The sequence below is a fragment of the Drosophila grimshawi genome, unplaced genomic scaffold (assembly GCF_018153295.1).
Source record: "Drosophila grimshawi isolate 15287-2541.00 unplaced genomic scaffold, ASM1815329v1 contig_848, whole genome shotgun sequence".
NCBI lineage: Eukaryota > Metazoa > Arthropoda > Insecta > Diptera > Drosophilidae > Drosophila > Drosophila grimshawi.
This window is the reverse complement of record NW_025063692.1, coordinates 6,374,059-6,395,592: the sequence shown is the minus strand read 5'-3', so window position 1 is coordinate 6,395,592 and position 21,534 is coordinate 6,374,059. Positions and strand designations below refer to the sequence as shown.

Genomic DNA, 21,534 nt, shown 5'->3' with positions numbered 1-21,534 from the left:
CTTGCCAGCTACCACGTTCTACCACACACACACACACACACATACGCGCGCGCGGAGAGAGCGTGTTTGTTTTGTGAGAACAAGTGAGATGAGCGCAGTGTATGTGTGTGTGTGTGTGTGCGTGGATGTCAACGTCAGCGTTGCGGCTTTTTCTGCTTCTTGCTACCATGTACAATTTTTTTATATTGTTGTATTTTGCACCGCTTTGTTAAATTTCTTAATTTTTTCATTCGGAGCACTGCTAGTAAAATACTAATTGGAATTGCCCAAAAGCTGCACAATTGCAAGTGAAGGCAACATAACGTAATTGTGTACAACAACGTAAAAGTAAACGTTAACGCAAACCAAAAACCATAACAAGAAACGAGCATGGGAAACGTTAAACTACAACAAAAATGCCGCACGAAATAATATTTATTATATTTACGTTGTACTGTTGTTGTTGTTGTTGTTTGCTGTTGTTGTTTTCGTCGTAATTATTTTAATTATCTTTTGTAATTTTCGATAAACAAATTGACGGTACACTTTGCACTAACATTTTATTATTAATTTGTGATTTGCATAATTGTTGTTCCGATTGTTGTTTGTCGCACACGCACACAAAAAAAAACGCAAAAAAAAGTGATTATTATTAATAATAATATTATTATGCATAAATAAAGTCAACGTTCACGTAACAACAAAAAAACACAACCATTGTCGTCTACGTCTTGCTGCCTACTGACGTTAACTCTTACGCCGTCCAACTGGCAATGAGAACGCATGGACAACAAACCCAATCAGAATGCTTGTTTATCGGCCATGTTCCCGTTTACAGCGTTGCACAGTGGTCTGCATTGCATTAACTCAATTTAACTGCAGCGAGCTTAGTTACTCGTTTCGTTCGCTTTAGCAATTACATTTTACTGTTGCGTTTGCAGCAAATTTCGTTCACTTTTCAATTTGTTTAGTGGCTTAAATTAACTGAAACGCTTTAAGGACGCAATTGGAATTGAGAACATTGCCAATTACAGCTGTTAGAGGATAATAACATATGTTTGGCATTTTAATAGCACTGTTAATGTTAACCAACATCCCGGAACTCTCGCAGCTGAGAGACGCTCCCTGTTATTAACATTGACGGTCCTTGCAGAGTGTGACCCATTCCAGGCGCCAGTATAACACTTTTCAAATCACTCCATCAACTCCTTTTGAGTTTTATATAAAAATAATGATTAGAAAAATTAATACAGCTTCAAAAAAAAATCAGAATTATCTAGATGCAAGCAAAGCAAACCTTAAACCCAAATTAAACCCGTAAGCTCAGTATTTTAGCATAAACGCTTCGAATATTTTCTTAAAACACTCTTATACAAATTATTAAACCTAAGATATGGTATATACAATAATTTTTTTGCTATCATGGCGCGAAGTTCAAATACAAACAACTATTGTATTTTCCAGCACTCTCGACTTAAATGTTATACTCAACACTTAAAAGTGTCCCGCTAAATATAGGCAATTTCAAAACACTGATAGAATGAAACGATATCTGCTCTAAGATAATACTCAAGTTTATTTGTAATTGTTATATGTTATTTAGGCAATTTATGCAAAATATAATGAAATAAAAACAAAACTAAATTGCACAAAGAATTGAAATTCTAAAATGGAATTAATTGGATTTTCTTGCGCTCCTTATCGATAGTGACAATCGATTTTAAAGATGAACAAATTGCATAAACTCGATCAGCATATGCATAATAATCGCACTTTGCTTCATTTTGAATTCTATATCATTCTTTTCCTCTTTTTATTAGAGTTTAGGAATTTAATTACATTAATAAGACAAATTAATTATTTAGGTGAATATTAAAACTGACAAACAGCGAAACGAGAAAATTAAAGACTTCAAATTGTACGATATATCGTCGGTCCTATCGATTGCAAGTGGAAAACAATTCCAGTCGCAGCAGCTATCGATAAATTCGAAAATAGTTCGCAGCTCAACGGTGCGGACGCGCTTTGAGCAATAGCAACAGCAACGACGACAGCGCCACAACAACACAACACACAATCAATTTTGTGTAAAGAGTGTGCAAAAAATATATTATAAAATAGCCAAATACAAGAAGACAAGTTGCAAGCGCAATCGCAATCGTAACACATCACAACAAAGCCCAAAAAATTCACATTTCTTGTCTATTGTTCGAGAGTTAACATTTTTTTGTTTGTTCGTTGTTTTTTTTTTTTTGTGTTGCAGTTTGGGCTGCAGCAGTAGAAACGCAGAAGAAAAGTGAAATCGATTAATAGGCGCAATAGGCAGCAGCAGCAGCAGCAACAACAACAGGACTGTGGAAAAAAAAAAGCAAAATATTACAAGAGTGGAGCAGAGTTGAAAATAATTAATAATACGAGCCCAAAAAAAAAAACGAAACGCAGAGATTTAATTTTAATGTCGCAGTTAATTTGTGTGCTAGCAAGAAGCAGCAGCAACAGCAAAAACGACAACAACAACAACAGAAGCACCATCAGCAGCAGCTGAGGCAGAAACTGAACGCAAAACAAAAAACGAAAACGGAGAGCAAAGAAAAAAGAAAAGAACTTACGACGCAGCCGTCGCAGCCCGCCTCTCTCTCCTTCTCTCTCCCTCTTTCTCTGTGTTCGTTTGCTCGTGTGTGCGTGGGAGCGAGTGAGGCAGCAGCAGCAATAGCAACAACAACGAAGGAGAACAGCAACATTTTTGATTTTTTTTTTGTAATTTTGACACAATTCAAACAAAACTGAAGCGGGAGCTTTGCACTTAAAAGTTTGTTTCTAAGCTCGAGTTTGTGTTTGCCCTCTCAAGTGTTAGTGCTTGTGTGTGTGTGTGTGCGTGTGTGGGCGTGTCTCTGTATTGGTTGGTGCAGATACCAAAGAACTCGAGACGCAGTTTGTTTGTTGCTGCCAGCCAAAAAGGGAAATTCAAACAAATTACTGTTGCTGCTGCTGCCGACTGCAACGAGAACAACAATAAAAAGCAATAAGACAACAAGCAAAAGAAGAAAAGGAAGACGACAACAAGAAGAAGACGTCAATAACTGAAAACATATGATTTTTGTTTGTGTTGTTGTTTGTGCTCCGCTTCTTCTTTCCACTGTGTCCTCATCATCATCATCAGCAATAACTCGCAACTAGCAACTGAGTAGAGTGAAACGGAACGGAACTGGCACGAGTGAAACGAGTATCAGGCGTGTGTGTGTGTTGCTGCTGCTGCTGCTGCTGTCGTCGTCGTCTACCAATTCTCAACTGTTTCTTGACGTCGTAACAACAACGCAGCAGCGTCAAGTGGTAAGTTTGTTGTTGTTCCTATTTCTTTTTTTTAACCCTGTTTTTTTGATCGCAACAATAATAACATCCATTCACTTATAAAAACTTAAATATGAATTTTATGCAATTTTGTTGTTTATTATTTTCAAAACTATTTCAAGTACACAAAAGAAAAATACACACATTTAAAAAATACACACATACATATAAATATATATAGACATATATATAACAAGATTTCATAATTTATATATATACATATGTATATATTGTTCATTTAAGTAATTTTGTCAAATTTTTACATTATTTTGTAAAAGCAGTGAATATTTTGTTTTTCTCGCAATTTGCTTTGCTTATAAAAATACACAGACGACATCGGTGTGCACACAAAACAACGCATATACGCACACACACACGTACACATAAAGACAGAAGAGAAGCAGCGAAACACTGCGCGTTAGATAGACAACGACAGCAACAGCACCAACAACAACAACAGCGGCTAAGTGAAACGTACTGATAGTGAAACACTTTGGAACCGTGGTTTAAGTGGTTTACACATTAGTGTGTATAGTTAGAAATCAAAATTAAATATGCAAAACTACATGATATACATGGCATTTATTATCATAATAAAAAATCAAATTTAATTATTCAAAAGAAAATAGTAATTATAATAATAAATAAAATAATAATCACTTTACTCTCCCTCCAATGATTTTGAAGCTGCATATGATCATATTGTTCACTTTCTTGGCAGCTTCTCTACCACTGTGCTCAACGCTCTTATAGCTTAAGCAGAGAGAGAGAGCGAGAAATAGAGCGCGATAGGAGACAAAAGTGAAGAGCAGAAAACAACATTTTCGTTGCAGCTGACCGTTGTTATTTGTTATTTTTGTTGTATGTGTATGTGTGTTTTTTTTTTTGTTTTCTTGTTTTGCTTATTTTGATAATTGCTTTTGGGCTGTGGGGGTCTTTGTTTCCAAAAAAATATATATTTATTTATATATATCATATATATATTAGCAGCAGCAACTAAAAATAAAGCAATTGAATTAGTAGATGCAGCAGCTTAACAAAGATAGACACAAAAATGCATTGACACAATTTTTGACAAGAGATTCATCCTTTATATTTGTTTGATATTGAAAAGTGCAAAGCGTAAAGATCTCCCTACTCCTCCCCTAATCTCAAAACTGTCCTCGCTCCCCGCACCTACCTGCCTGAGGAAATGTTTAAAATTGCCTGTAAATATGTTTGCCAAATATTTTTCTGAGTAGCTGCGCATGAATGGGCAAGAAAGAAAAAAAATAAATAAATAGAATAAACATAAACCATCTCGTTGCCAATTTCTTACAGTCCTGCTACACTCAAATGCATAAGTATGCGTACACCTGCGCATCTGTATTTGTGCACGTTCCTTAAAAAAAAAAAAAACGAGTATTTTTGCATTCTTGGCATTTGTGATTTGTACGTGTTCTGAAAACCTAACGAAACCACTTGATTATCAGTTCTAACTAACCCAGCAAGCTGAGAATTTGAAATTAAGCATATCATTCCAAACTACACTCTTCAAAAATGTAGTTTGTTTTGTTATAGTATTTTTTTTTCAACTACATTTATATATCGATTTGCTAAAAATCGAACAAAATTAGCTTACAAATTTGGAGCTTTCAGCTTTATCATTTTGATATGATTGATGTGCATTACGAATCAAAAGAAATGTATTTTTCTTTAATAATGCTTCAGCTGCTGTGTCTGATAGATATTGTGATTGCCTTACTAAATAAGTCCAACATATCGAGAACTAATTTGTTATCGATTCTTTGCAAGGACATGTGACGATTTAGTAATTATTTCGAAGGCTGTGGCAATTTCTCAATTTCGCAACGCACATATTGATTATTCGATTAAATTCAATTTAATCCGACAAAGGACCTTCAACGTTTGATTAGCAATTCAATTATGGCATATTTCTCCTATGACGCATTGATATTTAATCAAACCACCACCACCACCCGCTCGTTCCCTTGCCCATGCTGAGCACCACACAGTAGGACAAAAGTGTGCATTTAATTGGCTTCAAATTGCATGCGGTGCTTGATTATTGCGACTCTCACTCTCTCGCTCTCTGTTCTTTCGCACTATGTCTCTTGCAGTAAATTGCGTGCGATTTTGAAATTACTGTGTGTGTGTGAGTATTTTCAGTAACACCTGTTCACAACATATTGCGTGTATGTGTGTGTGTGTGTCTGCTTTGCGTTTTGTTGTGATTTTCTTTGTCCAGCGCTTGGCGTCGATTTTTGTCAAGTGGCTTTGGCAATGAACAGCATAAACAATAACATACTAACACACACACACACACACATGAGTTGTTTTTGTTTTTTTTTTGCGTGTGGACAAAGAAATCGAACGAACGAACGGAATGGAACCATTGGCTTAACATGCTGACTAGCTAGCTGGCTTATTAACATTGACACACCAATTTACACATACACACATATAAACACACGTCTCGCACAAAACGTACAGCGATTGCTTCTGCTGTTGTTTTGTTTTGCTTTGTTGCCTATTGCAAAACAAAGACAAAATGCGTTTATCGGTGGGTGGAGGGAATGTGTATGTATGTGTATGTGTGTGTGTGTGTGTATGGTTGTGACATTGCTTTTAGTAACTGTTGCTATTGTCGCTGTCGTCGCTGTTGCGCGTGTGCGCAAGTCAATTACGGAATGCAACGTCGCTTCTCGACTCTCCTCTGTCTCCCTCTTTCTGTCCTCACCGTTTAACCGTTGCTTCAAAACAAAGAGCCACAAATAGAAATCAACTTTAGCAATGCGTCATGCGCTTTGTGAAACAGTTGTTTTTTTTTTTTTTACTTAACCTTAACCCCCATTGTTGTGCACAATTTGCAATCCCCGTCAATTACGTTACAATTACATACATCATACATATGTACAGTTGTACTTATCGCTTAGACATATTGTTAGTTATGCGCATATATACATATATATGTATTATTTGACAGCGCTGATCTGTGGCTTGTTCGATTATCTCATATACATATACATACATGTATGTACATGTATGTATGTATTTCATTGTTGCCCATTTACTTATGTATGTATACTAGTCATGTCAATCGACAAACGAGTTTGTCTTTTACTTTTGCAGCAAATCATGCTAAAACCAAATTTATAGCGCAAATAATAAATTTTATCATACAATATTTAACCCCTCTTTAAGAAGTTCGCTTCTGGGGCTAAAACAAACGAGCGGACCGCGCACGGGTTAATGTTACTCTTTGCTACTTTGCATTCGTTGCGCACAGCTGTTGGTCTCTCTCTCTCCCGCTCTAGGTTGAAAGCTTGGCTTTGAGTTTTTGTTGCCGTTGCTTTTGCTTTTGTGCTTGTTTGGTTTCTTTTGCCGTTGTTGCTTCAACTTCTGCTGATGGTCTGATGATGATAACTATTGTTGTTGTTTTATATTTACAGTAATAGCAAAAGCAAAAAACACGTTACAAAAATTTGTTTACCAAATGAGCTTAGTTAGTTTACTGTTTACTTCAGCCGCCTGCTGCTATTTACGTTGTTTATTAATATAAATACATTTCGGTGTTCAATTGCGTGGCGCACACTATAATTCTTTCTGTGTGTGTGCGTTTGTACATATTGTTTTATTGCACTTAATTTACGCCCCATGGAATTGCTGTCGCCCCTTTTGCAAATGTTTGTGCGTGTGTGTGTGCAAAGAGTGAAGCAAAAAATAAAACACGTAATGTGCTAATAAAACTTAAAAGAAGGGGTGCGCGGACCGTGCGGAGGCGTGGTAAGGAGAAGGGGGCGGGCCTGGCACGAGTGTGCAAAGATTAAAAGCATTTGATTGAGACAAAGCACAAACGAATGGAATTGCAAATGCCACAGTACGAGAGAGCAAGAAAGACAGAGAGAGAGAGAGAGCGCAGTCAGTGTTGCCAACTATATGTTGAGAAGCATAAAAAGCGCATCTTAGCCAGCGGCCAAATAAAGTAAAAAAAAGAGCTAAATCTTATTTTCGAGTGAGATTTAAGTGCTTTTCATATTTATTTATATTTAAACTCTTTTTTTTATATTTGTTTTTATTATATTTATAAGATATATTTTGTGTTTAAAATATCCCTTTTCACTGTCATTGCTATTTTCACTACTACTGGTACCATCGGAATTCTTAGTGCTTGTTAAATATGCTTTTAGCTACTCCATTTCTCAATTTTTGTTATGTTTAAAATTCGCAATTAAACTGGTTATTCAGATACCTATAAATAATTTATCAAGTAAGCATATAACTTGATTAAATAAAAATGACAAAGAAAAGAAGCCAACTGCACAACACACCACAATTGGCAACACTGATTGCGAGAGTGATGATAGACAAAGAGAGAGAGAGAGAGAGAGTGCTTGCAGTTTGTTTATTTATTTTTCTGCTTCCTATTTTGCAGTTGACAACAGCTGGCTGACACACATACACATATACATACACACATACGCAAAGACATCGTTTGAGGCAGCGCAGCGTTGCCACACAGACAGACAGCCTGTCTCCGTCGTCTGCAGCAGCTGTGCGAGCGAGAGAGCGCATCGCTCACTCCAGCTCTCTTTGCCTTAACGTGAACGGAGCAGCTGAGACGTCGTCGTCGTCGTCGGCTCCAAAGCAGGGCAGAAGAATCACATAATGTCCGCAGATTCGCCACGCCGCCACCAACACAGCCATCATCAACATCATCATCATCAATCGTCGTCTGGCGGCAGCGGAGGGAGCAGTGGTGGTGCTGGTGGTGGAGGTGGTGCAGGTGTTGGCGGCAGCGGTGGCATGCCGGCTATTGTGCCGCCACAAGCAGTCAGCGATCGCTCGATCTTGGATTCGGCAATTGGATTCATAAATGATGTGACGCTGGTGCATCAGCCGGTGCAGGATCCCAAGGATACCATAACGTGGGCACGATTCGAGACGAGTGCCGATGTCAGCGATCCACGTTTCGGCGATGATTGGGAACTGGAGGGGAACGCTGCACCGCCGCTCCTTTTGATCCTTGGCTATGGCCTCGGTGTTCAGGTGTGGGCCATTCCGGCCAATGGAGAGGCTGTTGAGGTTCTATCGTGGCGTCACGGTGTCGTCACCGCCCTCCGTGTCCTCCCCACACCGGCGACGGCGGCCAGTGCCTTGGATGACAATGGACGGGCCGATGAGCCGGTCGATGCTTTTGCCGAGAAACGTCCACTGGTTGCCCTTGTCGATGGCGGCAGTGCTGCGGTCAGTGGCCTAATATCCGGCGGTGGTCATCATCACATCTCTGGCGGTTCAGGCTCCGGTTTGGCTGGTGGCGGCGGCGGCGGTGGCGGATTTGGTCATTCATCGACTGCGTCCTCGGCGCATTTTAGTGCCGTCAATTTTATGTCACTGAAGACGGGCGCCCAGGTGAAAACGATCAAGTTCAAGAATGCCGTGCTGGACATCCAAGCCAATCGATCGGCGGTCGTCATCAGTTTCCATGAGCGTCTCGCCGTCTTCGATGCACGCACCCTCGAGGATCGACTAACAATTACCACCTGCTTTCCCAGTCCCGGGTAAGTGCACCCAAATATATTTGATGTATCGATTTACTTAAGTTGCATCTGGATACGAGAAGATAAAGAAGGAAAGATTCTTCTTTAAGTTGATGATTCAATTTTTTAAATTTGATTTTAAATGGGAGACACCTAACGAAACTAGGTATATAAAGTAGCGAACTGTGCAGGTTTTGTGAAAGAGAGGACGAATCCTCGATGCACATCCTAGCAGAATGTATCGAATGTGCCTTAACTAGAAGAAGATGCAGCTTCCTTGGGATACATGTTATGAATTTCAGAGACAAAGAAGACCTCAACCCAGGAGGAAATATAGTTTTGGCTTAATCTAATCCTTGATCTCTATCGCCCATCTAATGCCCAGCATCAATCCGAATCCGATTGCACTTGGACCACGCTGGCTGGCATATGCGGAGCACAAGTTGCTCCAATCGAAGCGCAGCGGTGGCGGTTGCGACGGCGAGGGTGTTCCCAGCTATACGGCAACGGTGCTAAACGCAGCCAAATCGTTTGGCAAGGGTCTCCGTGAGTTGGGTGAACAGGTCGCAGCCGGTTTAACCGGCACCGGCAGTGGCAATAGCTCCAAAAGTGGCAGTTTCGATTCAGCAACGGGAGGCGCCGATGCCAAACAATCGGGCGTGGTTACCATTATCGATATCAAGGTAAGTCATCAACTTAACGTATATATATACATATATATATATATATATATATATATATATCAACTATTCCATTGCATAGCACACCGTCAAGGATTATAGCCCGACGACGGGCACACCGATTGGCTCCATTATCGATCCGATTGTTGCCCACTTTGTGGCACACAGTGAGGCACTGGTCGCCATGGAATTCGATAGCTCGGGCATGCTGCTGTTGACGGCAGATCGTCGTGGACATGATTTTCATGTGTTTCGCATCCAACCGCATCCGGTCGGATCCAGTTTGGCGGCAGTGCATCATCTGTATGTGCTGCATCGGGGCGATACGAGTGCCAAAGTGCAGCATATTGCATTCTCGCTGGACTCACGCTGGGCGGCCGTTTCCACGTTGCGCGGCACCACCCACGTCTTCCCCATAACACCGTATGGCGGTGCGATGGGCGTACGAACGCACACCTCCCTGCATGTGGTCAATAAGCTGTCGCGTTTCCATCGCAGCGCCGGCCTCGGCGCCGATGGACGCTCCAGTTCGCCGATCTCGCATTCAGAGAGCACAACGTTTGTGCAATCGTTGCAGCCGTATCATAATCCCACTCTGCCCCCATTTCCACGACCAGCTGTTATTCAGCCGTTGGCGCAACTCCGTCAACCGTTTACCCTCGGCTCGCCGCCAGGCAGCGCCACATTGGGTGGCGTTGTTGGTGGCGTCGGCAGCGGCGGCGGTGGTGGCGTTGGCGGCATCGGCAGTGGTGGCGGTATTGGCCATCATTCGAGCGGCGGCAGCCATCATGGCATCGGTTCGCATCAGCGTCAACGTTTGTCCTCCCTATCGGATGACAGTGGCAAACCGTTGAGCGTTTGTGCCACCTTCGCCAAGTCGCGTTCGTGGCTGCTGGAGCCGCCAACGGCGACACGTGAGGCACCGCATCGCGTCCAGCGCAAGGCGGTCGATTCACTGTTCGTGATGGCCGGACACGGTGCTCTCATCCAGTACGATCTGGACACGAAGTTAGCCGCAAGTGAGTACAATAGTTGTGCGATATATGATATCTGATTGATCGGGAATGCTAATTGATGTTGCAGATGTTGCCAAAGAGAAGATTTGTGATGATACGCCCATCGAGTTGGAGGTGGAGGCGAAGGCCCAGTGGAATCTGGGGCGACGCAAGGATGGATCTCAAGAAATCATACCACCGCTGGCGCTGGACAATTGGCTGATCAAGGATCGCCATGCCAGCCTCCTAATGGACAGTGGCCATCAGTTCGATGAGGCCGACGAGCGGGCCGAGAGCTGGTTGGCCCAGGTCGAGATTATCACCCATGCCGGGCCACATCGCCGGCTCTGGATGGGGCCGCAGTTCGTTTTCAAGAACTACAATACGCCCAGCGGGTAAATATTATTAAATATCTATTGATTATATATCTCCCATCAGACTAGAATGTCTATGAATATTAATCCCATTAGAATATAGTTTAAATGTACTTTTACATTGAATATATATATATCTCGGTATTAAAAGCCGAGTCAATTTAGCAGTGTGCGCGAAGATAGAGACTTTGAATTTAGATTCTGAGATCAAGTTTATTTAATTTGTCGATAACTGTCCCGATTCGCGAATATTGATATAAATCGATGTCCGACTAAGAAACACAGATTTTGTTATCCGAAATCAAGTTTATTTAATTCATTTATCGATAACTGTCCCGTCTCGATTTCCGATAGAATTAGAAGACATTCTAAATTGTTTAAAAGGAGGATTTTACGAGCGAAATAATAAAAAAAAAATGGAAATAAGAAACAAATATTATGTCCACATTCCACGTAGATCGAATTTGAATCATGTGGATGCGGAGGCAGTGGAAATTGGGGTAACGAAGACGACAACCACAGCGCTGCCGTCGACAGCAGCAGCTGCCGGTTCCTCTGTCCAGCCGAGCATCATTTCAACCGCTGTCGATCGTTCGAGTCCATTGAATATGCCGCTGAGTGGCGTTGCCGTTGCCGGTGGATCGACGGTGACAACTGGCGGACATCGTGCCGGTGTGCCCGTGCTCATCGAATCCGGTTCCTACAGTGAGTCACAATTATTGAGCATTGATTTTGTGTATAATATTGATATACTTGTTATGTGGTTTCAATTTGTTTGCTGGTGGTGCAGGCAGCATTGAGCAGAGCCCCAAGTTGATGGATCGCTTTCGTCATGGGCATTTGGATTCGGATTATGGACACGGCGATATGCGTCTCAAGGAGGATCTGGCCGATGCCATGCGCGAGTCGCCATCAACGGCAGCAGCACGTCGCGAGACGGGTAAGTCTCTACTGAAAGAGTTAGCCAAACAGATTCAAACTGAAACTACTCTTTTCATATACCGTATATATAAAATTGTGTTTAGACGTGATTCAATTGCAAAAATCTATCTATCTATTCAGAGAGAGATAAAAGAAACTATAAACTAAACCTCAATTTGTATAATATTCAAAGTGTGTGTTTCAAACTTAATCACCTGCTGCCAACTGGTAGCCAACTATTGCTATATAATATTTAACCTTCCAATTAGTTTAATGACTCGCATGATTTTCACTTCGATATACTTGATCCTTGTATAGAAAATATATATATATATATTTATTGCATATTCAAATTTCAAATATGAATCACGTTTGAACAATTTGCTAATCGATTAATATTAATTATTATTGTTATCATTAAATGTTCAAAAACTTTGTGAACTGTTCTTAAAAGGCATCTTTGCTTTTGATGCCTGGTTTGAATTTTGTTTTCGTTTCCGATTTATTCGTTATCATTACTATTTATTAATAATTTTTTTTTATTAAGATTAGTTTTGTTTTTTCGCTTTTTTTTTGTGTTGTTTGTTTTTATTAAACCAAATCGTTTTGTAATTTGAACGCTTTATGGAAAATGTTGAATTGAAAATGTTGGTGAAATCGAAATTTTTGAAAAACACCACGAAATTGGCATTGGTTCTCTTAAGTTTTATGTGTATTTAAATGGGCGGCAATCGCAGTGATTTCTATTCATTACCTCCCCAACCCACCCACCCTTCTCGTCATCATTATCATCAGTCTTCTCACTCATTCTGTATGTGTGTGTGTGTTGCTTGTGCTTCTTTCTTTCGCGCAACTTCTTCAATTTTGGTCAAAACTTCTTCTTGCTCTTCTTCTTTCCCGTTTATTATTCTTCATTGCGGTGTTTTGGTGTACATATATATATATTGTGCTTAGAATCAGACAACTGACATATATATATATATATATTATATATATATATCTTATCTGCCCGATATATTCACAATTAATTCTATATTCTAAAATATGTACTAAATTTAAGCTAACCAACAATTTTTCTATCACAGCAAAACCAAAAATAAACATTTGAATTTTATCAACTTTCTTTCACCAAAAGCAAAGCAGTCACACACACACACACACACACCCTTACACACACGCACACATAAATTGGCTTCTCTTTGCACTATTTCCGTTGACCTTCTTTTTTGATCGATTAGAGCTCTACTTTTTGGCGACTCCCCCAATCTTTTTTGAAATCTGTTTCACTACTCCATAGCAGCCCATATAGAGACGCGAACCTCTAAAAATGTACATCACAAAAATAATGGCCGACTTCTCTTTCAGCAACCATTCGCATTTACCACGCCCATTTCTTAAATACCCCTTAACAAATCCTTGCAAAACTAACTGGTGAAGCTTGTTCATTTTGTGCCCACTGCTTCTTCTTCTTCTTCTGCCACTTCTTCTTTTTCTTCTTTATCATCATGGTCTTCTTCCTCTTTAGCTTCTTCTCCAACTAATTCTCCTGCTTTACCGCTTCACTTTTACTGGGCTTTTCCCCTTGTTTTATGCTTTTGTCGAGTTACAAAATTTTGTCAAAATGAAAAAAAAAAAAACGCAAAATTTGAAAAAATTGCAATCAACGAGTGCGAGTGAAACAGTGAGAGAGAAACAGAGAGCGAGAGAGAGAGAGAGCGAGCGAGAGAGAAAGAGAGGGAGAGAAAGAGAAAGAGACAGAGAACAGTTGAGAAGAAAGAGCACATGAAATCTACATGAATTCTTGTCTAAAAAGCCAAAGCCATATAATTTCGTTTAAATAAACTTTGAAAGAAAAGAAATATTAAAAATTAAAAAAAAAAAAATCGTTCTAAATACGAAATTCCATTTTTTTTTTTCAATAATTTTATATTATATTGCTGTTTCGTTTTGATTTTAAAATGTTTATGAAAAGTGCTTTTACTTTTAACCTTTTTAAAAAAAACTCACTCAAAATGCAAAAAAAAAAAAAAACACTTTTGTGTAATGTAAAAAAAATGTAAAAATATTTTAGTCGCAAAAACATTTTTCACTAAACAAAAAAAATAAAAATAAAATAAAATAAATTGCAAAAAAAAAATGTTGGTTATGTTGCGTTTTGCATTTAAGCCTAATTTTTGTTCTTGCTACTTATGCATATAACAGTTGCAGTTACTTTTTTTACGCTTACTAAAGTGCTAAAAAAAAAAAAGCAAAAAAAAAATGTAAATTTAAAAAAAAAAAGAAAAGAAAAACAGAAATGAGTTGAATTCAAATGCAAATCTTTGGCAAATGCGCTTTTCTCATACAAATTTGTTTTCTCTTCTCTTCTCTTCTCTGTTCTCTGTGCGACGAATACGAATGTGCCTCCAATACACCAATCCTTCCTCTTGTGCCACCACCACCACCACCACCAAACCAACCAGCTGGCTGCTTTGTTCAGCGCACCGCGGATGTTGCTACCGAAACGATAGCAACTGTTGGTGCTGCCAGCAGCTGCACTGCGACAGCAGCAACAGTAGCAACATCAACAACCACAGCAGCAACATCAACAACAGCAACAACAGCAGCTGCTTGCGACAATACCTGCTACTATGATGCTCTGGCCGAGCACGAAGCGGATGAGGAGCAGCAGCAGCAGCAGCAACAGCATCCACACAGTGCTGCCGCTTTGGCCGCGTTGGCCAGTGTCCTGCCTAATATATGCAGCTATGAGCTGACTGCAACAACAAGCGGCAATAAAACAGCAACGGCAGCAATGGCAACAGCAGCGGGTTCAACAACGCCACGCATTGAGAAAATTGTGAATCCGTTGGGCACGGTGACCGATGTACATGCCGGCATCAGTGGTGAGCTGCAAACGGATATGCTGGATGAGGTTGTGGGTCAGCTGGCTGCCGAGGATTGTGTCATCCATGAGAATTGCGATGAGGCCCTATTTCGGCCGGTTGTCGCCATCTTTTGTGATGAGCTCGCCGAGCAGCGGAAACATGAGCTGCAATTGCAGCGCGAACAGCAGAATGCTGCTGGCGGTGAACATCAGCAGCAGCAGCAGCAGCAACAGCAGCAGAAGCAGCGCGATGAGCACAATAAACCGCCAGTGGTGCTGGTCAATAAGCTGATTGTGCCCGTCATAGCCAAGGAGGTGGATGAGGTAATCACCCAAAAGGAGAAGAGACAGAAATCATTGAAATCTCAAGCAGCTGCCGAGGATGCGGCGCAAGCATTGCGCTTTGCTCAGCTCTCGCATCTCAATAAGCCAATTGCAACAGCAGCAGCAGCAGCAGCAACATCAACAGCAGCAACACCAACAACAACAGCAACGATGACAACAACTGCCAAGCCAGCAACAACACAACAAACACAAATACCAACAACAACAACAACTGCCAGTAGCGAGGATGAAACGCTGCTCGATGATGAGCTGCAGACATCGATAAGCTCCACGCTGTCGCTAAAAGCAACAACGACAACAACAGCAATAACAACAACAACAAGCAATAAAAAGTCCAAAGCGGCCAAGCACAAGGCAAATAAAGCAGCAGCAGCACAACAGCAACAACAGCAGCAGCAGCAGCAGATGCTGAAGATGGCTAATAAAAAAGACAAAAAGCAGCAGGAGATGGAGAGGGAGAGGGAGCGGGAGCGGGAAAAGGAGAAGGAGAGAGAGCAAGTGGAGCTGAAGCGAGCGGAGGAACTGCTGAAAGCGGAACTGGAGCAGAAAGAGGAGGAAGAGCTAAAAGAGAAGGAGCTGGAGCAGGAGCGGGAAAGGGAGCGCGAGAGGGAGAGGGAGCAAAAGCTGAGAAAGCTGAAAAAGGAGCTGCAGCTGAAGCAGGAAAAGGAAGTGGAACTGCAAAGGGAGCAGACGCTCAAGCGAGAACAGGAGCTAGAGCAAGAGCAGCAGGAGCACAAACCGAAAAAGGGCCAGGAGGAGGAGGAGGAAGCCGATAGGGAACGAAAAAGGGAACGGGAACAAGATACCGACTCGGAGCATGAGCAAGAACGGGAGCAAGATGAGCGCGATGCAGCCGATCAACTGCTGGCTAAAAAGGATGCCATTGCAGCGGTGATGATAAGCAGCGCCAGTGCACAAGGACTCAATCTGCAAGTGGAAACCAACGAGCAGCAGCTGCAGAAGGAGCAGAAGCAGGAACAGCAGCTGAAGGAGCAGAGACAGCAGCAGCTGCTGAAGGAGCAGAAGCAGCAGCAGCAGCTGAAGGAACAGAAGCAGCAGCAGCAGCTGAAGGAACAGAAGCAGCAGCAGCAACAGCAGCAGGAGCAAAAGGAGTCGTCGTCACCGTTGTCGCCGTCAAAACCACTCAAACTCAATCAAAACAAGAGCAGAGCCGCCAACCAAGCAACAACCCAACCACCAACCAGCTACCAGGTCAAAGTGCTGGATCTAACGCCAACCAGCAGCGCCTGGAAAATGCCCGAAAAACCGCAAACCACAAAAACAACAACGGCAACCACAATCGATTTTCCCAGTCTGGGCAGTCTGGGAAGTCGCAAGGAGCTAACGTTGGCGCCGCTCAAGGATCATCATTCGCGTGCGAAAAAAGAGTCACCATTTGATGATTTCCTGCTGGGTACACTGGAGCCGCTGGAAACGTTGGCGCCGCTGCCGGCACTCGAACCGCTCCAGGTACCCGATAAAATAACGAGCAGCAGTGGCGAGCGGAGTCTCATCAATTTCGAGAGTCCTGTGCAGGAGAATGCTTCAATGCCGAGGAAGATAACGCCGCCGCCGCGCGGCTTCACCGAACAGAATCTGATCCTGGCGCTGTGCGGCTCCCTGCACTATGAGCATGAATATGCCGAGCAGCTGCTGGCCGAGAAATCAACATCAGCAGCAGCTGCTGCTGCTACTGCTACTGTTGACAGTCGCCACAAATCGCTGTGCAGCTCAAATAACTCATCCGGTTCCGAGGAGCTGCTGATCATGCAGGATGAGCCCAAAAAGCTAAGCAAAAAGCACAAGAGACCGATTAAGAAATCAGGATCTGCTGCGGCTGCTGCGGCTGCTGCTGCTGCTGCTCAGGTTGAGGATGATGAGGAGCTGCGTCCTTTGATCAGCATCAGCATGTGTGATTCACAGCAGCAGGAGGATGCAGCTCTAAATCAAGACAAGGATGACGACAACATTGACATTGATAATGATAATGATGACGATGACGCTGATGATGATGATGACGACGATGATGATGATGAGCGGGATCAGGATGACGATGATGACGACGATCGGGATCAGGCTGATGATGACGATGATGATGACGACGATGATGACGATGACGATGACGATGACGATGATGATGATGATCGGAAGAATGTTCCACGTACTGTTGCACTGCCCAAGGATTTGCTGCATTTTGGCAGGAGCAGCACTGGTGGCACAACCACAGACAGCGAGGGTGCCATGCCAACGACGACAACAACAGCGACAGCAACAACAACAGCGACAACAACATCAGACGATAAGATGCATTATCCGGGCGGCAGCAGCAGCAGCAACAGCAGCAACAACAACTGCAGCAACAACAACAACAACCACAACAACAACAGCAGCAACAGCAGCAGCAATATTCACTCGAAACTAAAGACGAAAAAGCTCGAACATAAAATCAATTTGATTGCAGCCATTGAGGCGGCCACCTCCTCATCGTCGACGTCCAACAGCTCTGCCGAGGACAGCAGCGTTGAGACAACAACAACAGCAATGACAACAGTGGCAACGGGCGCTGCAACAGCAGCAACAACATCTGCAGCAGCAGCAGCAGCAGCAGCGGGAGCAGGATTAGCAACAACAACAACTGCCACACAACAGCAGCAGCAACAACAGCAGCAGCAGCTGCAACAACATTTGCCGCTGGCCGCGCCCACATTAAGTTTGAACATGGGCGTTGGCGTTGCGGTACAGCCGAGTGGCACGAAGAAGAAGACGAAGCGTCGCAAGAGATAAGAATTAGCAATATGTTTGTTGTGCGTGTTCAGTCTTGTGGTGCTCTGGCATTTATACGCCAATCCGGCGGCAGGCAACAATCCGGAAAGATCCGCGTCGCAGCAGCAGCAACAGGAGCAGCAACAACAGCAACTGCAACAGGAGCAACAATTGCCGCTGCCGGATGAGCAACAATTGCTGCCCAAAGGCGCCCAATAGTGCAACAAACATTCGCATTCAACAACAACAACAACACACAACAACAACACACAACAACAACAGTAATAATTCTACGGTGGTTGCTTGCAGCATTAACTCTCCTTTTTTTAAGCAAATATATATATACATATATATATATATATATATATATATATATATATATATATATATATATATATATATATTCAAAAATCCATTGCAAAGAATTTGTCAAAATTGAAACAACAAAAAAAAAACAAAAAACATTGCAACTTTAAGCAGAATATATATAAATTAAAACTATGCAATCACACCGAATCGAATCGAATATTGTTTCCGATTCTGGTTGCAAGTTCAATTCGTTAGTTTTGTTTGCTGTTTTTGGTTCCATGCCCAGAAAATGACGTTTCTAATACAATAGTTGAGAGATAATATTAAACATTTATTCATTTATAATTCGTATTTGATATACAAAACAAAAAAGCAAACAAATAAGTTGAAAATGCTTTGCATTTTACAATTCTAATTGGTAAACATTTCGAAATTCGGGCAGTTTCCCTTGCCGAGCAACCACTGTAAAGGAAAAGAAAGAAAGATAGAAAGAATAACGGCAACTTTCTCAGCAAAAAGCTCACACTTATAAAGACCCTCTCTCTCTCTCTCTCTGTGTGTCTGCCTCCCTCTATCTCTCTACAAAACATACACAGCCCAATTTCAAATAGTGTGCAACAAAAAAATAAAAGGAAAAAAATATAAAAGAAAACAAAAAAAAGTTTATATAAAAAAAAACAATGTGATTACTGACAAAAAAAAAAAACAAAAAACAACAAAAAACCAAAACAAAAAGCGTATAAAGCAATTCGGTTTAACTTAAAAAAATGCAAAAAAAAATAAAAAATTATATATATAAATAAATCTAACCATTTTTAAGTGCAAAAGTTATATTATTAGCGATAAAAAAAAACTCAACAAATATATAAACACCAATTAATATAAATAAATAAAAGAATTATGCAACAAATTACAAGAAAAAAGGAAAAAAAAAAACCCAAAAAGCTCTAATTTTTAATATGTATATAAAAGGAATATTTGACATGAAAATACAAATTGTAAAAAAAATAAGAAAAAAAACAAATAACAATTGATTGCTCACACACACACACACACACACACACACACATATACTGATCAACACCTTTCCCTTAAAGCTCTGCATACATATATAAAACGAAAATAAACACAAAATAGGAAAAAATAAATAAATAAATAAATACTGTCCAAAGCCACAATCGTTGTAAAAGCTCAGTGTAATTGTTACAGCATCAGCTAAAGCTCTCTTCGCTCTCTTCACTGCTCTCCTCTGCTCTGCTCTCCTCTCCTCTGCTCTGCTCTTCTATTCGCAGTATGTGCGATCGTAAATTGAGCACTGAGCTTGTTGAGAGCAAATGAGAGCAATGCGAGTGCCAATCAAAAGCTGCTCGCTGCTCCAACTGCATCGAACTTAGGACCTGCTTTCGTTAAGTTTCGTTAAGTTTTTTTTTTTGATAATGCCAGACCCCAACACAACAAAACCTGCACCAAAACGCTCTCAAAACAAAACAACAAAAAAAAAGAACAAAAAACAAAAACCCAAAAATACTTTTGACAATTTTTGCCGCTTTGCTTTTCATTATTTTATTTTTTTTTTATTGTCTGTATCTTATTTTTGTTGTCTTAATTTATTTAAACCGAAACGATTTACAATAGTTTAAATATACAAATATATATATATATTTTTTGTCTTTTTATTGTTAGAATATTAAATTTGTAATGGTTAAAACCTTTGGCAAAGTTCTTGAAATACAATGTAAAGAAAGAAAAATAAAAGAAAGTAAAATAAAATGTTCTGTACATATAACTTGCAGTATTTATCATTTTCAACTGATGAGAAAGCAAAAATATTGACGAAAAACAAAAACAAAAACAAAAAACAATTAAATATAAAATTTAATTTAATATATTAAATGTATAATTAAATAAATGCAATTTTAGTTAAAACTACCATGCAATGTTTTCGTTCCTATTGGCCAACAAAAGATTATATAAATTCAAATTAAGTTTAAAAAAAAAAAACTTTAAAAGCATTTCCACAAAATTAAGCAAAATCAACATTTTTGGGATCTAAACACAAAAATGCATTTAATTTCATATTTTATGTATTCTCGCCTTAAAACTTAAAACTTTTATTTAAATTTGTTTTATTTTGCTATACTTTCAACAGGCAAATTCTTTGGCATTGATCAAATGGATGGACTGCCTAACAACAACAATATTAACAATAAGACCACGGCCAGTAAGGTTGGCAGCAGCAAGCCGATTAAGCCCAACAATAATCGCAGCAATAATCGCAATCCCGATCCCAATTCCCATGCCCGGCAGCAGCCACTGAAGGAGCACAAGGATGTGCCGATGAGCAGCACTCCACCAACAACAACAGCAGCAGCAGCAGCAGCAGCAGCAGCAAAACTATCCTGTTATCCGCAAGCCGTTGTATTGCCACAGTTGCCACAGCTGCCGCAGAGCAACACAGCCGCTGTGGGCATTGATGGTGAACTTGCAACAGTGGTGAATATCGATTGTTTCGACGATCAGCTCAGCTTGAGCAGCATCAGCACAAACAGTCGCCTCTCCTTGGAGGGGCCGCCGTCGCAGTCGTCGCCGCCGCTTAGCCTAACGAACGGTTTAATGGAAACGAATCTAATGCATTTCAGCGAGAGCGCTGCCGTCGTCACAGCAATCGATGGCTATGCCGATGATAGCACCGATGGCACCGACATCGAACCCGATATCACCGAGTGTCCTGATTCAGCTGCCACAGCTGGCATGCAAAGCTTGTGAGAATTAATCCAGTTGCCACCGGTGGCGCCATTTCTGAAACTGCGTCGCATTTACGCGCAGCTTTTCAATCCGAAAACGGCGACAACAATTGCTGGTGACGATTACCCTTAAAAAAAAAAAAACTAAAAAAAAAACAACAAAAAAAAAAGAAGAAAAGATTGAAATGAAGCTTTCTTAATTCCTATCATGGCCCCTACTTGAAATCCTATCCCCCATTACCAATTTAGTAAGGTGCTTGTCTTATCATTATTTTCTCTAAATACACATATATATATTTTAAGTACAAATGACACGTGTGCTCCAAATGACACTTAAGCTTACGATTAATCCGAGCTAGTTTGTCTACTTTGGCTAGTTTCCGCAGCAAAACACTTGATCAAGCTCACAACAAAAGTAAATGCCACAAATTAGGCACTTTTACAAGCTCAAAATGAAAGTGTTAAACACCAAAAGCAACTATGAAAAGCAACAATTTTTATGATGCACAATTTGATGGAGACATCATCTTTAAGTAAATACCATCCACAGTTCCCAAAATGTATGAGCCAAATAAATATTAAGCTCAACTCACTGGGAAAGCTTTCCGAGCTGAGATCCAGCAACTCTTGCAACACTGCATGCAGCGATTTATGTGCACTTGTTTGTTTC

General features: G+C 40.9%; 1 protein-coding gene across 2 annotated transcripts; it reads left to right on the top strand.

Annotated features, from left to right (window-relative positions):
- The first annotated feature begins 3,046 nt into the window (after nt 1-3,046).
- On the top strand, nt 3,047-21,166 carry LOC6566199 (breast carcinoma-amplified sequence 3 homolog). Of its 2 annotated transcripts, none has more exons than XM_032738930.1 (8): nt 3,047-3,309; nt 7,763-8,888; nt 9,253-9,550; nt 9,630-10,566; nt 10,631-10,937; nt 11,374-11,621; nt 11,707-11,856; nt 20,270-21,166. In XM_032738930.1, exons 2-8 carry the CDS (start codon nt 7,996-7,998, stop codon nt 20,884-20,886), a joined length of 3,450 nt encoding a protein of 1,149 aa, XP_032594821.1. In that variant the 5' UTR covers nt 3,047-3,309; nt 7,763-7,995; the 3' UTR covers nt 20,887-21,166. The 2 variants fall into 2 exon arrangements, with proteins under 2 accessions (XP_032594821.1, XP_032594820.1); XM_032738929.1 differs by having other exon boundaries at nt 11,698-11,856.
- Nucleotides 21,167-21,534: the final 368 nt, after the last annotated feature.

Bases quoted from the DNA above. Each gene is read 5' to 3' on its own strand.
- LOC6566199 (XM_032738929.1), top strand. From the start codon at position 7,996: ATGTCCGCAGATTCGCCACGCCGCCACCAACACAGCCATCATCAACAT. The intron at 10,567-10,630 runs GTGAGTACAATA...TTGATGTTGCAG, and splicing joins GGACACGAAGTTAGCCGCAA to ATGTTGCCAAAGAGAAGATT. The intron at 11,622-11,697 runs GTGAGTCACAAT...ATTTGTTTGCTG, and splicing joins CATCGAATCCGGTTCCTACA to GTGGTGCAGGCAGCATTGAG.